General features: G+C 41.6%; 1 protein-coding gene and 1 long non-coding RNA gene across 8 annotated transcripts in view; one reads left to right on the plus strand and one right to left on the minus strand.

Annotated features, from left to right (window-relative positions):
- The window catches only part of LOC139110602 (uncharacterized), a 103,657-nt gene extending 100,385 nt beyond the window's left edge, over positions 1–3,272 (plus strand). For both annotated transcript variants that reach the window (XR_011547018.1, XR_011547017.1), the window contains one exon: positions 914–3,272. This is a non-coding gene — a long non-coding RNA (uncharacterized lncRNA). The remainder of the gene's footprint in view (positions 1–913) is intronic.
- Syt7 (Synaptotagmin 7) overlaps positions 1–17,628 on the minus strand; it is a 145,080-nt gene that overhangs the window by 57,167 nt on the left and 70,285 nt on the right. For 2 of the 6 annotated variants that reach the window (XM_070670447.1, XM_070670446.1), the window contains exon 1: positions 4,926–7,110. The exons of the other annotated variants lie outside the window; for them this stretch is intronic. In XM_070670447.1, coding sequence (XP_070526548.1) covers positions 4,926–5,011 — 86 coding nt within the window. In that variant the 5' untranslated portion in view covers positions 5,012–7,110. Of the gene's footprint in view, positions 1–4,925; positions 7,111–17,628 lie in introns of those variants that run through there. 6 annotated transcript variants of the gene reach the window in all.

A 17,628-nucleotide genomic window follows, 5' to 3' on the forward strand; every position in this document is an offset into this window, starting at 1 on the left:
ATTGCAATAACTCACCTACAGCGTAACATACCGGCCTGCTCGTTTGCTCTATCACCCGAAAAGAGCGATAAATCTTCTCGGAAGTGCACTTCCGTCTAATGCAAACGTCGGCGCACGCATCCACGGGGGAGTTTTATTTGTCCATACGTTTCGACTCCGACGAAGACGCGAAACGATAAGCCGAGTGACGCGAGCCCTTATTATTCCCTCGCTCGTGAAATTCGACTTTGCGCCGCGCGCGGAAAATCGTTTTAAAGTTTTGGGACAATATCGAACGTGTTATTAGACCAGTCGATCAAGTATTCGGCGGTTATGGTGCAGAATTCCTGATACAAGCATGTTCAATGTTCTAAATTACGTCGCGCAATATCGCGCCAGGGGGTTCTGTCTAAAATTTCGAAAAGAAGCTCCGAAGAGAGCAGCAGCCGGGAATATTTCATGGCCATTTATTAAATATTATATTTCATAAGAAAAATTGAACGTAATTCTTATTTATTAAATGTAAAACCCATTTACGCGCTTTACTTATAAACTCGGCTTACTTATTAAACTTATGTATTATTACATTGTAAAGTTTGAAATCAAAATATATAAATCAGTGTTGCAAGTAGTTTTCAATGTAGACACGCGCAGAAACTTTCAAATGTACGAACAAGATAAATATTGCATTTGGTATAAGATAATATACCGTTGTTCGCGTATTTTCGTTTAAAAAAAAAAACATTGTCTGAAAAAAAAAAAAAATTCAATTTTACAAGACTTACTACAAAATTTTGTGTCAAAATAAATTTCTGTTACATCAAAATGTTATCCTGTCTATAAAAAATTGATGCGACGTCTAAATTAGCTGATAAATGATAAATTTGATTATTGCCGTTTATTAAATTATATATATATATATTTTTTGTTGCAGATCGACGCAGCTGTTGTCAACGAAAGTGTCGCCGCCGATATTATTAATTATACGAACCGCAGTCGGTTCGTCGGTCGTTTCGGGAGTTCCGTACAGTATTCGGACGTATTCTTTTTTTGGCATGCTTTTAATTCTAAACGCGAGTGCCGGAAGAGGAACGCGAAAGTGATGAATAATTTTCTTGATTGTAAAATCGCGGTCGGGATATTCGCGAGTGACTTGTGCGCGGAAAGATGACTCGACACGTCCCATCTGAGAGGATGAACAGGCTCGGAAAGGGCATCATGCATCGGCGGAGCAACTTTTAGGTAAATATAAATTTTTTCTTTTTCAGAAAATCTTGAAAAAAAAATAAAGCTTTACATTAATTTAAATAGCAACGTGTCTACATTAATATGTTTTATTTTATGTTACAGTCACCGGCAGAATTCTGCAACTCCGCTGAATGCAGATTGGTAAGTCGCATCATTTTTTTATTAAGACAGTTTCCTTAAGAACTGATGTATTGTTTGTATCTCGCGATCATGTTAATGAAAAATAAAAAAAGAAAGATACGCGTTTACCACCTAATACATTGGATTTTCGCAATCTCATCCGCCGTGAAATATACCGGAACTGCACGCTCGTTACGTAGAAATAATTTCCTCCAGTAAAAAGGTCGGTATGTGAAGACGTCCAATCGGAAATAGTGTAAATTGACTTCATTCGTGCGAGCACTTTTCGAATAAAGTTCTCCGCTTTCGAATCGAAGTAGACGAAAGCTTATTTTAACGAAGTATTGTCAGAAGGTCCTTAACAGTCGTGTCAAATAAAACATTGTCGTCTTAATATTTAAAAAGCATTAATTTTAAGCATTAATTCACGTTGCGCGCGCGGCGCACTAAATATTTCACGTTACATTAATATTATAGACAACATTTATTTATTACTGTAATATTATAATAATTATTATTACATTACACGGTGAATTTAAATAATAAATAAGATGTATAAAATAATATTATAATTTAAAGGCATAAAAAATTTCAAGTCGCGTTACGTATATTTTTAAAATTATCAGACGGGACGACTTCGTTAATTAATGACTTTAAAAATCGTTACGATGATTTAATTGACTCGAGATCAAGTAGTCCCGTTGCGAGATAACACCCGTACGTTATCCCCGATGCAAATACAAAATACTAATCCAACTTATCCCATTTTCCATTCTCATTTCCATCTTTTTTATTGCATTTACGAGAAAAAAAAAAAACGCCATTAGATAGATTTGTTGTTTCGCACGGTACGGTGCAAACAGACGTAAAAAGTGGCAGAAACGAGATCGCGTTATGACGTGGGAAATTCGCGGCGTGGAATTTATCATACTTTTCTCCCGCCCGGCAAAAGAGCTACGGAGTAGGTACTTTAATCTAAGACGAGAGCTACAGGGGGAGACATCAAGCAGGAGTATAGCGACGCTATGCTATATTTGCTCCTCTCATAGACGTAACGTGATACGCGGAAGCGTAAGATTAGATCAGATTATATGACTTAACGGAGTTTTCGGGTTGAGGAAATTTTAATTTTCGACCCTTGCTGCCTTCCCTCGGGCAGGATGCTCTTCGTTAATGTATTTTCCATACTCTTACATTTCATTTTTGCAAAGCCCGAGATAATATTATACTAATGGCCATTAAGTAATGTAACGAAATTAATATGAGGTGTAAAAAAAAAAAAAAGAACCATAGCTCAAGCTTATTAATTAACTTGTTAGCTTTGAGAGTCAGCGGCGTTTTATTTTTCAGCTTAAAAAGAATAATTTTTTTATATTTAATACACGTCGATAATAATCGTTGTTCTTTAAATAGAAATTAAGTAATTTGACGTCTTAATGGATATTTTATTCTTGGCGATGGGCTACTCCCTCGTCTCTTTAATTAGATCTTATCAGGATAAGTAAATCTTCCTGGTGGCTAACAATAAGTTTGCTTTATAATCGTTTATTTTAGTGAACCACTTTCGCGGTCTATTATTGCTAAGACGTAATTTTATCATTTTTTTTTCTTTTTTTCTACAGAGAAAAAGAATGTAATATATGTATAACACAATGTCTTTGTTCGAAAGAAAAATTTTAACGCGGGAAAGAATCAAAAGAATTTCTTAATTAGCGAATAAAAAGCCGGGAGAGCCGAGAAAACGATTTCCATGTCAAAAACGAAACTCACTCGGGTATATTTAAATATTAGAAAATGTCGAAATATTAAAACACACCAGAGTTTCGTTTATAAAGTAAGGAAACATTTTTATTATAAATAAAGACACTGCGTTACATTTTTCTTCCGCGTTGATTCGGAATACAAGCCTCCCGATAAATTTCCCATAAATGTAACGTTACAATACAAACGTAATATTTAAGTTTTAAATATTTTTCTCTACAAAGCGTAGAGTATGACATTTTCGAGGATTTCGGGAAAAAGGAAAAAAGAAAAAAAAAAAAAAGAAAAACCTGTATACACCAAGAAATGAAGGAAGAAAGCCAAGTTTTCCCCAGATGTAGCGATAGTTCAGTCGACACGCGTAGTTTCTAACCAGTCCAAGAAAACAACTCCGCAACGAACCGGATAAAAAGTTATCGATTTTGAGGAAGCACTTTAAAGACGAGTGTATGTAAACATTCGTCCAGGATCGCGGTACACAATCATGTTTATCGTAAACCGCGGATGCACTTTTGCATTGATCGCGGAGATGATCGCGAAAGCGTCGACATTCGCAAGATCGTACAATACTGATATCGCGTTGACACATGTGTGCGACGTTTAACTTACTGCGAAAGCCATGCGATGCTTTGCGGTGGCTCAGACCTGCTCAAAGTTAAGCGGGCACCTACCAATCGCTATGCAAGTTGGATTTATTAGGGCGACGAGGACCAGCGAGGCACAAAAGGCACGTTACAACGCACGGCGAGCCTCGCAAAACAATATTACGTCAACGGAATAAAATCCGGCGCTTAATTACCGAATGCATTATTGCGTTTTGCGTGTTCATATCATTATCATTTAATAACATTAAATTGAAAATTCGTATACGCTTAACTCTGAGCGAATATTAAACAGATCTCTGATTAAATTCGTGACGTATAATATTTCACGTAAGCGTAATAAAATTTTGGAGTCCCGCAATTGTTATCCCGGGGATATCCACTTATCAGACGCGACGTTTATTTATGCACTGCAATCCTTTCTCTCATTTTTTTTTTTTCCTTTTTTTTTCGCTCGAACAGTTCTGGGGGTTTGAAGTTACATCGTTTATTATGTTACGCTACCGTGTATAAAGTGCCATACATCGTTTATTACTCCAACTAGAGCGCACTATTGACATTTAACTATCCCGCTCGTGGCGTGCCCTATATAATTACAGTGGCAGTAGAGCAATGTAACCGAAATCCCGACGGAACTAATATCCATTCAATTTATTTATCGCTTTCAGCAAACTTCATGACATGTGCCTCGGGGGGTCGTCTCACGTGAAAAGTAGGAGCGGGGAAATTAGGTTCTTCATTACTAGATCACAAAGGAGAAGCAACAATGGCGCTGATGAGACCTTATCGTTGGAAAAAGCGTTACAACAAAACTCATTTCGGTAGACCGCGGTGATTTTTTTATTTTCTGGGTTTTAAACAAGCGTAAAATACGCGTCGCGGTTAAACGAGATATATTTCGTGTCACAGAATGGCGTTAAGTGTTACCTGGCGTGGTGACAGGTTAAAGAAAAAAAAAAAAGAAAAAAGAAAATCCATAATCTCTGCTTCTAAAAAAAAAAAAAAAAATCCCCCTTATTAACTTTAATTTTGTATCCCTTTTTCCAAGATAGGAATTAAGACCGTACGAGTAAATGCAGCGTCGGAACGTGCGTTAATAAAATAATTCGCTCGCATGCAGTTGTTAAAAAAAAAAAAATCGTGCAATAAATGTAATCAAGTGCGGGCAAGGGCCACTCGATTTTTCGTGCCCCGCCGAGGCAATTTTTTACTCACAGACTCTGCGACAAGAAGCGCGAGAGCGCCAGCTTGCCGATACGATTGTTTTTCAGGCCGTCCAATGCCGATGCCGCGATTTCCATTTTCGAGTTACCTCTTCCGTTGCCGGTGCTGTCGCCCCGCGCGCCTAAGAGGATTTCAGGATATTCGAGGCCGCGGAGCGTTCCGCGAAATCAATCGACCCGCTCGCCGATTTTCCGAGAGACCACCCTTCGCCGGAAATGGTCGCTCTTACTCCGGCGTTCGCTTTATCTCTCGACGGGGATGCACTCTACGTGCCCGTTGCCGATCCCTTGGCAGCTCCTCGATACGTCTCGTTTCATATTTCGCTTCCCCCGGCCGCTGTTTTCCTTCGCTCGCTCGGGCTTTTCGCTCGCCAAGTAGCGAAACTTTCTTCCGCAGTTTCGTATCTCGCGACGAAGAAGAAACTTTACGGCGGAAACGACGGAAGGTGCAGTTACGCGACTTGGGTCGCTTCGATGGATCGATTCGATGTTCTCGTTGACGCAGGTAATTCACCTCTCCTGGCTGCGATGGCCACGCGCGATCGATCCCGACGTACGTCGGTATCGGCCAGGGGCCGCGATCTCGCTCCTCGCCGCCAGCAAGTAAGCTCAATTTATCGTTTTTCGATCGGGGAGCCTCTCGCGCGATCCTTTCTGTTACATCTATTACTGCTCGCGCTGTTATCTTTTTCCTCCTCGAGCTGGCTCCTCGTCCCCTTTACCACCTTCTTTCTCCCCAATCTGTCCTTACCGCGGTCCTTCGTTTTTATTAGCCGCGCTCCGCTGATCGCGCGAGTGTTTACATTAAACGAGATAAGAGAGAGAGTTCTTTCTAAAAGGAAATATCGTTCGGCGAGCGCGCCAGGTCGTACAGAACGGAAGTCCGACTCGATGGCTTGGAAGTTCAGTTATTCTATTTAACCCAATTTCCAAGTGGTTGGCCGGCTCGCTCGTTACGTCTCATTGAATGGCGGTCGTTAAAATTATCACACAATCATGGCGCTCTTTAATGTCCTAGATTACGCAAGTGGCGTTGAAGCGGAGAGCGTCTCGTTGCGAAAATACACGCGCGCAGACTAAAAAGAAAAAAAAAAAAAAAAAAAGAAAGGAAAAGGAGCAACCGTGCACGAGCGAGCGCGTTTGTTGGCGCGTATATCGAACCGTCCCGTATCTCCGGTATGCCGGAAGTGCGCGAGCTGGAGCGCACGCACTGAGGGAATGGATTAAACGCGGCACGCGAGAACAACAAGGAATAACAAGAACAAGAACAACAACGGTAACAATCGGATCGTCCGCGACGAAGCTTCTGTCACATTATACGACTGTTACGTGCCCCTCGATGAGCTCGAGGCGCGAGACACGGCGAATCTCATCACGTCTGACCGCACTCGCGCAACTTCCCTTAAAGTACAGATCTAATTGCCCGCCGCACATTCGCGTTCGCAGAAAACCGGGGAAGCTCGTCGGAACGCACAAACGCACGGCCGCGGAAAGATAAATTAAGATCCTCTCGTTCCGAGATCGCTCTTTCTTTCTTTCTTTCCTTTTTCCCGTCTTTTTCTTCAGCACTTAGTTTTTTTCTTTGCTGCTTCCGTAATCGTGGAACATCAGGGGGAGCCTTCGTCAGCTATCGCGCGTGTATCTTTAATCGGAAAGATTCGGCTGCCTGTTGTCCAACTACCCTCCGAACAGAGAATAAAAATACGAGGGAGATGAGAGTCTCTCCGCGGATCGATCTACGATTTTTTCTTTCTTTTTTTTTTTTTTCCACACAGAGTCGGGCAGGCTGAGTGTTTCAGACTGATAAATCCACTCCGGCCACTCGAGGACCACTTGATCCTCTCTTTCGCGCTTTTTCTTGAGGAGAGACAGTCTCGAGTTCAAAATAAGATCGTAAAGGCGGCCGTTTTAAAAGGGCGAGCGGGCGGACGTGGAAAGCGCCCGGGTTTTGTAGCACGTAAGAGTAATCGTGCATCTGAGGGTGTGAGAAAAGATGTGGAGGAGAGAGCCGGTCGAAGACAACAGGAGGTCGAGGCTGTCCCTTCTGCGGGACAACCGTGCCGTTCGGCAAAACGCGGACTGCCACTCTGGTCGACGGTGTGACCTACTCGCACTGCTCTCAGCTGCTTCCAATCGCCCAAAGTCCTACCCTCCACCATCCCCTACCCGGTAACCGTCCCCACCCCCGGAGCAGTTGGTATCCCTAGCCCGATCTTCTCCGTCTCGGCCGCACCCCCACCTCGTTCGCAACCACCCTCCCCCCGTGCCCCTCGGACTGAATCGTCACCGTTCTCTCCTTTTCCAACCCCCTGAACCCCCACTATGGAACTGACAGCGCCACCTCCACCCCTCGGCGCCGCTTTCCTGCCCTCCCGACTCTCTTCGCCCTCGAATGAACCTCGTCGCGCACTCCACCGTCGCTCGGAAAACTCCTGGTTTTACCGCGAAATCTTTAAGGGTTTCCTCCGAAGCTTCTTGTCGCAATTTTTATTTCGATCGCACGAATGCACGGGACTTAACTCACCTCGTGTACCTACCCTTGCACGATTAGATCGCGAGACCACCGGCGAGCGATCTCGCGTGCGTTACGCGAGTGACTTTGTACGTACGGGGCGAACAGAGCACGTCGAACATCGACGATTACGTATTCCTCTACTCGGTGTTCGCGCACGTAAACGCGCGTCTACGTACGTCTACGCGTATCATTAGCGGATCTTATCGATTGTTGTGCCGGGTACACACAGGCGCAGGAGTGCCGAATAAACGTTAACGTAATAGCCAAACAAAGAACTCAAATGCGAACGCATTTCATTTTAAAAGTACACGTAGAAATTAGAACCAATTTTTTTTCAAGGAAATATTCGTTAATACAACTAAAAAAAAAATTGTACGCTTCGGTTGTACGTACGCTGTTAATTATAATCTATCTTGTTTAGAAGCAAACGCAAATAGCGAGGGAAGAAAAAAATAGGCTCGAAATACAATACAATAATTATCTCTTAGGTACTATCGCTTTTTGTTCGTCGCGTATGTCATTAAAGTGCTCTCGTGAGAGAACCAGTAGAATAAGAGCGCGTTCGCACGCGTCTCGAAGGTAACTCACCCGACATCGTCGGTCAGGCTTTTAGCGCGGCGCACGTTTTTCTCCCCTGAAATAAGAGCGACGTTACGGCACAAGCGAGTTTCACACCTGAAAGTTTCGCCGTATCTTCAGGTCTGCGTAAAGAACGTTCTGTACGACCGAACCAGCACTCCAGTTTTTTTTTTTTTTTTCCCTCTTTTTATTGCTGTTATACGATACGACAATACCATTTTAGCCAAATTGACGGGAGTTAAGTACTCAAATGGCAGGGATTGTAAAAGTCGATGGACGTGTTACACTTCGAGATCGACGTGAGCGAACGAAATCAGCGATCTGAAAAGGTATCGATCGTCAGTTACGCGAAACGTGAGCAACATATCGAACGTATTTCCAAGTGTTTCGCAACCGGTCCGTGATTAGGCGCCGGCACCTGGCACAAGCAAAACGATATCGCGAAATACTGTTACATAGAGCGCCAATACAAAACGGTCAGCTCACGACTATTTTCAGCTGACTACCGCGCCGTAAATTTCCTGCACGAACGTTATATTATTAAGCAATAATATTTGATATTAAATACAATTTTCTCCGCTTTATCGCTCTCGTCGTTTCCGAAGGATTACTTTGTTATATTTGTCGAACGAAATTTAATGCAAAATCGCAGCAACGTTCAGGCAAAATTCTCACACCGAGCTTCGGCACAGTACACCCCGCAGAATGAAATTTCTCAATCCTCTCCTCAAAGAGATTCTTTCGGATTTCTAACTTTATTTAACGCAAATCTTGGAAGCCCCTTGCACCGGTTTAACGTCGGAGGCAAAAGAAAAAAAAGAAAAAAAAAAGAAAAGGGGAAAAAAAAAAAGTTTGCGGAATACAACTTTGTCGATACGCCAATTACGATTTTCCGGCTAGATTCCCTTACGACTTCTGCGCGCTCGTTTCGTCGCGATAAGGGGTTTTTCGTAGTATAATCGCACAGCCGGACGCGGATACGTGTGCGGACGAATGCATTAGCAGTCGTATCGCCGGCACCTGCCCCGCAATCTTTTTCCCGAATAAATTGTAACGATGCCGATCGCGCCCTCGGCGTAACCGATGAACCCGTCGGGCTCTTACGCGATTATACGCGTAGGAATAAATGCGGCGGAGCGGAAATTAAGGGGAGGGACAGACCGGCGGTAACTTTCGTAAACTTCCGGTCGAAGATGGACGTTGATGGAACGCTTATCCGTATCATCTCGTTTTTCTGAAGATTGCGCGAGGAAAGCCTCGAACGAGCGCCATCGAGCCTTCGAAAATCTACGCTGTTTTTTTTTTTCTTTTATTTTCTTCTCTTTTTTTTTTACGACACGTCGCCCGTCCCACATTTACCGGAATTGCCGTATCGTAGATTACGCGGCACGCAATACGCGCAAGCACGGTGGTTCCTGATATAAAAACCGGCGGCCATTTCGCTTATTACCAATTTGCCCGCATCGGCTTGGCCGATCGCGTGATTCCGAAACGTACGAAACGCCGTTTACGCGTATAAATAAAACATACCGTTGCGTATCTATCATTAAAGATTCGAAGTAGACGTCGTTATTTCAAAAGTAATAATAATTTATGGCCCCCGAGCTTAAGTAATATTTTATAAATTAAAGCTTAGCGGAGGAAAGCAAACGGAGTACGTACATAAAAAGCAAAACCCTCTTCCTATTTTATTATGCTTTATAGTCGCGTAATAAAATATAATAATAAATATTCTAAACGTTTTTCTTTTTCTTTTTTTTTTTTTTAAATAGGAGAAGCTGATATAATTAAACAGTTTTCAGTTCTAACATAGAGATAGGGCAACGAATTTATACCTACTCAGCTCGGTTTAAATGCAGTGATACTCTCTGCTGTGGAAAAATATTCCCCCAAAGCTTATGGAAGGAGCGAAAATAGCTAAATAAATATTAATTCCCTTTCTAATTTAACAATTTATCCTGTTTTTCCTATCTGAGCGAGAAAAAAAAAAATTCACGTCTAAATTAGTTTTACAGATTCAAATAGATTTCGCTCTTATTAAAATTTCTACTTGTCAGGTTCGTTTATCATCCGACCGGGTCGAATATTCGGGCTCGGAGTAATGAAATAATTTAAATTAAACTCCAAATAGCGGATTATTAACAAATGCCAATCGCATTTTTGCAACCGTATTGCAAACGAATAAAAACAAGAGCGAAGTTTTTAGTTTAGGCGTAGCCGACGAGTTTTAAACGGAACGCGGATAGTGGAAATATTCACGCGTATCTCCCACAAATATCCATTAGCACGGATCAAAAACATAAATTCTTGAAGAACCGGAGACGGAGCCCTTCGTCCGCGCGCAACTCATCTCACCGATGTGAAGGAATTCATTCGAGAAATGTGGCTGGATGAAAATTCTTAATCTCCTTCGCTTCCTATCCCACACATGCCGAACACGTAAATATACATATATTGTATTGACAATGCGCGCCGGGCATCAAACGGACGAGATATCCCGCTCAAACGTCAAATAAACGTCACCGGACCGCGCGATAACTTGTTTAAAGTGTCAGCCGAAGTGCATTCAGTTGCGAGATAACTCGTTTATGAGCGCGAAAAGGGTTAGGCAATTCACTTCTCGATACAATAACACGGCAAACGTGGCGTGCAAGACTTACACGAAAGTGTCAGAATGGTGATAACAGTATAAAAGGGAAAAACGAACGGTCCGCGCTAATTTTTACAGAGACGTTGATACTAATAATGAACAATTATGTCAATTAATTTTACGTTACGATTTTTAACTAAAACTTCGCGAGAGGATTACTATGAAAGTGTCCCGGCAAATAAAACTCCGGGAAAGCCATCGCGGTACAACGGGAGCCTGAATACAGATTGAAGATGCAAATTAATTGCCGTTAATTGCGGATAGTCTGTAATTATTTGGCAGTTAACTGCAATACATTTGCACCGTATTATCTAAAATCGCGAGCAACGTCGGGTAGTAATTAATCAAAGTAAGAGTTGCGATTAGTTAACCGCGGGTGTTACCCTTAGATCCGATTTTGCACTAACGTGTATCAACATTAACCCAATTTTACCAGCCTGCGTAACGTGATAATCTAGGAGCCATTGAATAACCTAAGAGAACTGTTATCCGGCTTTAGTTAATTTGGACTGTAGACGCAATCTCTTGAATTTAGATCTCGCGCAGTTAGCTAGACCAAAGCGCGTCTTAAAAACGGCGTATTTTACGTCGCGCCACTTTCGAAAAGGAAGACAATTTTAACAGCAACGAGAAAAAAAAAGAATGACGAGCTCGATCCGATAATTGCGGGAGACGACTCACATTCCTACCATCAGCGACAAATAATTTCCATTAATTACAAATTTGGAGACCACCCAACTAATCTGATCGCGGTATCGAATTGCTCGATAGATGCAAAAAGTGTCCTCGGAGCCCAGTTATGGTGCACGCAACGTAACAAGTGGCATCTGTTGCATTCCGTCGTTCTAAGTGCTGCGAAACACTTCGTTACCTGGCAAGTTGCCAATTGGCACACTCTGCCCCTCAGGCTATAACGAAACTTATCGCGCGTCTCCCCTCCCCCCGTTGCGTTTTCATAACGCCATTTTTCCGGTGGCGGCGGGAGGCGCTGAATAATTTATCCCTTCGACCGTGACAAAGAAGCGACGAGACGCGCAATTCGCAGAGATATCGGTCAATCCAACAAGAATAAAAAAAAAAACAAAAGAAAAAAGAAAAAATTAAATAAAGAAAGAAAACGAGAGAGGAAAAACAGAATTTCATCGAGTAAATCTTGAGAATTCCCGAATGCTCGCCAGCTTCTGCTAATCACGTTACGTCCAAGGTACGAACACGTCATAGAAGGGACGATACATCACGCGTATCGGTATGCGGGGGATTCGAGGACGTGTACATCCTCTCCATACACTCTCCGCATCAGCGAATAACACCCCGTATCATTCATGATTTACACCTTCTGCTTCCTGTAGCCGGAGCCGAGTTACGAGCTAGCACGACGTCGACCACCGAACTTAAATATCTCGATGGCGCACTCGCGGCCAATATCCACCGAAATATTATACGGCTGCCCTCCGCGCACTAAATCACCGGAATAAATCAAAGAGTAACGCGCGCCAGGGAATTATCGTGTGTATTATCAAGTTACAATATCGAGCTCGACTGGTTTCTACAAGCAATTAACGTTTTAAGCGCGACGAGATATGTTATCCATTTGGCGGCACCTTTTTTTTATCCCCCATTTTCTCTTTTTATTCGACAAGCGGTCTTTTAACGAACGACGTATTTTTTTCACGGTTCAACAATTTTTATATCTACGGAAGTTATGAAATTTAAATTTAATTTTATTATAAAATTGCTTTTTAATTCTCGGAAACGACGGTGGAAATATTACAAATATTGCGAGGAAGCTCCTTCTGAAAGCTCTTCGATTAAAATTTACGAAGATCCGCGCGTTTTCTTGAAAGACGCGAAAACGTTATTTGCGAATTCCGGAGCGCTCGCTCGGGAAAGGTAATCAATCGCGCTCGCGTAAAATATGATTAACGAGCAATTAATGTGATCAAACGCGCGCCGTATGTTCGCGGGTAATCGAGAAAATCAGGATATACGCGCAAAAGTGGCAGACTGACGGCTCGCGCGCGTCACGCGAGGACCGCGGTAATTTCATTAGCTTATGGTCACGGAATTCCGAGCGCTGAAAGATATAGCCGCCACGTGAAAACAATGGCTCAACTTCTCTTCGCCCATTTGCTCATTCCCGCTCGCGCTGCCCGCCGGTTTCATCCATCAAGGGGAAACCACCTGAGTCTATCCTTACGTCTGAAAACTTTACGGCCGGGCATAAAATCACACCCCCCGAAGTTCAAAGTTAGGTGCGCTTGAAGGCGTACTCGGGAAAGAAAATAGGCGAGAGTCACATTTTTCGTGCTAAAGCAAATTAAACGAACTTGGTAAACGCATTAGCCGACGAAAAGCTTCAATGGAGGGCAATTTTGCGCGAGGGGAAAGAAAATTTGCGATTTTTATACCTCCGGCTTTCTTCTCTTTCAAATACGGTTTCGCGGATAATGAATAAATATACAAAAAATAAAAAAAATAAAATAAAGACAAAACTCAATAAATACAAAATTGTTTGTCGCGTTGTACATTCGATAGTCCAGATTTTAACGTCCAAGTAACGTCGAATATGATAAAACGGGGAGCAAAATATACGATCGTCAACGATTAAAAAAAAGAAAAAAAATTATTTCCCCGCGACGTTTGTGCGCAGAGGCAGCATTCTCGGTATTCACGCGTCAGGTGTGCGTACTTACATTCGAACTAAGACGGCATTACGCTCGCGAAAACTGTTTCATAAATCACCGGGATCCTTTCAAAAAGCAGAGGCTATAATTCATATAATTGAATCACATTAATTGTGTCCCGCGGCGCCTTTTGTTCATATTGTTCCGCGGTAGCCAGTAACACCGTGACCTCGAAGCTTATTAAATTAATGAAGCAACGAGGATCCCGGCCGTACGACGGGAAGCGATTTCAATTTATAAACTTGCCGGAAGAGAAGAGTATCGTTCGCGTTCGAGAAGCGAAGAGTAAATTTGGTCTATCGAGCGGGATCCGCGTAATCCGGCCAGCAGCAGTTACGTTTGTTGCCTCAGGAAGTTGGCGAACTATTTCCTATTCTTTTTACGCCACTCAAAAGTGGGAAAAGGCAGGTGGAATTGGTCAGAAACTCGAGCGAGCCGCGCAACTTTCTTTCCATTTGAGATTTAGAAGTGTCGAGGGGAAAACGGTATCCCATGAACTAATGGAATATATAAGCGTTTTAATTCCGAATTAGAGACTCGTCTCGCTGTAACGCACGTCAAGAGACCGTAAAGCTTTGAAAAATAGATTTTTTTTTTATTTACCGCAAAAAGGAAACGTAAAAATATAATTTTCCTTCTCTCTTTTCGAATTTCTTTTATCTTGTTAATTTTCGCTAATCTGCTTTTCATTCAAATAGCTTTGAATATATTTCGAATAGAAAATATCGCGAAACGCACTTTTTAAACGATCTGGAACAACGCTAAATGCAGATATTGATACGGCAAGATCATCGAAATCAAAAACGCGTCCGCTTTGTTGTACGAAATTGCTTTCTTTTATGCATGTCGATGGAATCGATGCGACATTAATCAATCAAAAACGTTTCAAAATACTTGAAAGCGTTTTTAAAAACGCTGTCAAGCACGTTTTAAATATAAAAAAAAATAAAATAAAATAAAATAAAAAATAAAAAGAAAAAACAAATGCACTTTTAATACACAGCGAAATAGCGAACGCGTTACATCAAAAAGCGGAAAATTGTTCCTTTGAAGTAGAATCGATAATGTTGCATTATATGCCGCGTGCTAAGCGAAAAGTTTCAAAAACCCCAGAAAATATATTTAACGTATCGGAATAATCTCTCGTTCCTTGCAGAGAAATATATTTCACACTCGTAACGCGTATATCCGCGCGAAAGAGAAAGATAGAGAGGATTTCTTCGAAAAACCTTCGTATTAATTCGTATTTTACTTTTCTCGCGCTTGACGCCCGCATTTCTTATCACTCGTTCTGCAGCTAATACAATAAGTTATTTTATTTTCCGTCTCGAATTTACTTTAACGGCAAATGACGTACTTTTCGTTGCCGGCAAAAGTCTACCGTTACTGCTAAGCATTCGTCGTTTCTATTTCAAGCAAAAGTGTTTTTGCCCTTTGTCCCAAAGGAGTCATTTCTGTTGCCGCCCTAAGCAAAACCTTCCTTCGAAACCGAAGGAAATCGGTTTCGTGCTTACTCCGCACGAAGACTGATTTTCTTTAATTCAAACGTACAGCGTTTCCACAAAAAGAAAGTAACAAAAATGTCACGGCAAAACTTGAAATAGAAAAACGGAAATAATTTCTCGTGAATTATTGCCCTCCTGTTTTAGCACAAATATATACATATAAAGTTTAACCGATCCAGCTTAATCCAATTATTATCTAAAAGTTGATTAAAGGTTTTTATTTGGAAAGAAAATTCTTACCGATCGAAAGCACGAAGCTATTGACGAGAACCGCGAAAGTTCTTTTGTACGTCTCTAAAATCGAAGCAAACTTATTTCTCATTTCGAGTAATAAAGTTACCCGCCGCGTCTCGCCTAAAGCGGATATGATTATCCGCTCCTTATGCCTGAAATAAATCATTCCGCTGCTCGACTAAACCGGCTTTTACTATCTCGAGATACCGGTAGAACTACGATATTAAACGTTATCCGTGCTCAGTAAATACCGCGTTACGGTGAGAACGAGTAGGCGCCATTACGAGGCAAAAAGTAATATTCCCCATTCGCATATTTTTTTGTCGGCCGAGGAATTCCCCCGCGTTTCATTATCCGAGAGATTATCTAAAACCTCGATAATAATCTGTAAGTATAGCTAACTGTGCCAGCAGCACTTGGCTTCGCATCTTTCATGTCGTCGTTTTTTTTCCTGCTCTCATCATGCCGTCTTTCTATCTTATTCTCTGTCTTTTTCTTTCTCTCCCTCCCTCTTTCTCTCGCTCACTCTCTCTCTCTCTCTCTCGTGCTTGCATATCGATCGGCTGACAATAGGAATCTCACGGACAATCGGAAGGGGAAGAAAGGCCGAGAGAACACGGGGGAGGAAAAGACGATCGCGATGAAGAACGAGCAGCGTGAGGGAGAATGGGAAAAAGATGGAGCACAGACGTCCGAGAACGTGTGCTCGCCATAAGTATTGCATAACTAGAAAAATTCACGTAGGACTTCGGGTGCACTTATAAGAATTACTTCGCAACGTAATGAAAATTGACACGCGCGAGCCAAAAATATCACGCGTAGCTCGGTTTTATTTGTTAACTCGAGGCTTGGTAGACGCTCTAATTTTTTTTTATTTAATTAAATTAACGCCGCATTCTTTTTTTTTTTCTTTTTTCTTTATATTCGTAGAAGAAAAAGCTTCTTCGGCTGACGACAAATCGTTTGTTGACTCCGTTAAACTCGGTTTATTGCGAGGTGAAAACAAGTTTTATCGCGGATAATTGCAGCCATTTCAGCGAGACGAGTGCCGCCTAAGATGACATCTTTATCCACGCCTCTCGTCTAAGAAAATACATAAAGCGACGTGACGTAATAACGGTTGACTTTGATGAATAAGGCTGGACGCGATAAGGTCGTTCGGACGTTAATCGACGTTAATTACTTTGTTGTCTCTTATTAGAGCGCTCGCCATTTCCCGCTGCGGGAAGGCAGTCGATTGAAATCACGTCGATTAAAACACGCTTAAATTAACCTCCCGCTGCACCAATTTGTTCAGCATCCTTCCGAAACAATTTATCACCGTTGCTTTTCGATTAATATCAAAGGCACGTGGTAAAAAAAGCTCGCGCGGGTCTCCCTCGAGATATTTACGTTAAAATAATTAATGTTCAAGTCATGCCTGTCTCGCGTTCGGTTTATTTTGAATAAATAAAATTAATAAATTAGCGCAATACTCAAAGGGAGGGAAAGAAAAAAAAAACCTGATCTTACGCGCGTTCAATGAATTAAATTGTAAAGCATAGATAATTAAATACTTAACAAAATCAAATAACGACGTAACGACATATTGTATAATTAGGATTCCGTGCTGTTGTCCACGTTTACATCGCGTTGCGCAGCTGCTTACAGAATCAATTCTGTCGCGAGTAACAAGATGACAATATGTATCATTTGCGAAACGTTGTTACTACCTCGGCATATGCTGTAAACGCAGAGCACAAGGTGCATTGTAATTTCCCTAAGCTAGCGACGCGAAATATTAAAATTCTCGCCGAGTACGAAAACCAGATTAATTTGCGAGATAAGTCGCGGAACTTTTTCCGTCAATAAATTTACAGCCACATCGTTATTTGTTAATTGTACATTTCGGTTTAATAAATTGTTGTAAAAGCGCACGGGGCGACGTCGTAAAAAAAAATATTTCCTTTAATCAGAATTTTTGAAACGCTCCAGCACCTGCCACAGTTATGGATAAAAATGTTCTCGGAATACTTTGTACAGGAATGTGAAAAGAGATACGCGGCAAGTAGAATGACCGCGTGCTTGGTCAGACGGGGACAATCTTTCTTTAAGAATACTCGCATAATTCATCAAACTGAAGCGTAAGCACCAAAGTTCCTTTTTTTTATGAGAATCACGGGCCGCGAGATTTTCACCCGGTATTACATTGTTTGATGTAATTCGAGTGAAAACTTGGTTGCTATATCTTCATAAAGTTACATGCATATATCAATTTTTAACGAAAAGTAGATTACCCGCGCGCTAAAATATCCACGAAAATATGAGAGGTGAAAAAAAAATGTAGTTTTATTTGCGAAATATTTCAAAGTTTAAAATATTTAACTCAGTCGCGATGGTGCTAAAAAAATTTTTTTTACTTTAATCATAATTAATTTTCAGCTTTGGTTTATACAATATTAAAAATTACTTGTTAATTAAAAATTTCCGATATTTTAATCCTCGGTAAATATTCAAAATGTATTTCAGGCTTTCTATCGCATGAAAAT

This window comes from Cardiocondyla obscurior, linkage group LG21, assembly GCF_019399895.1.
Source record: "Cardiocondyla obscurior isolate alpha-2009 linkage group LG21, Cobs3.1, whole genome shotgun sequence".
NCBI lineage: Eukaryota > Metazoa > Arthropoda > Insecta > Hymenoptera > Formicidae > Cardiocondyla > Cardiocondyla obscurior.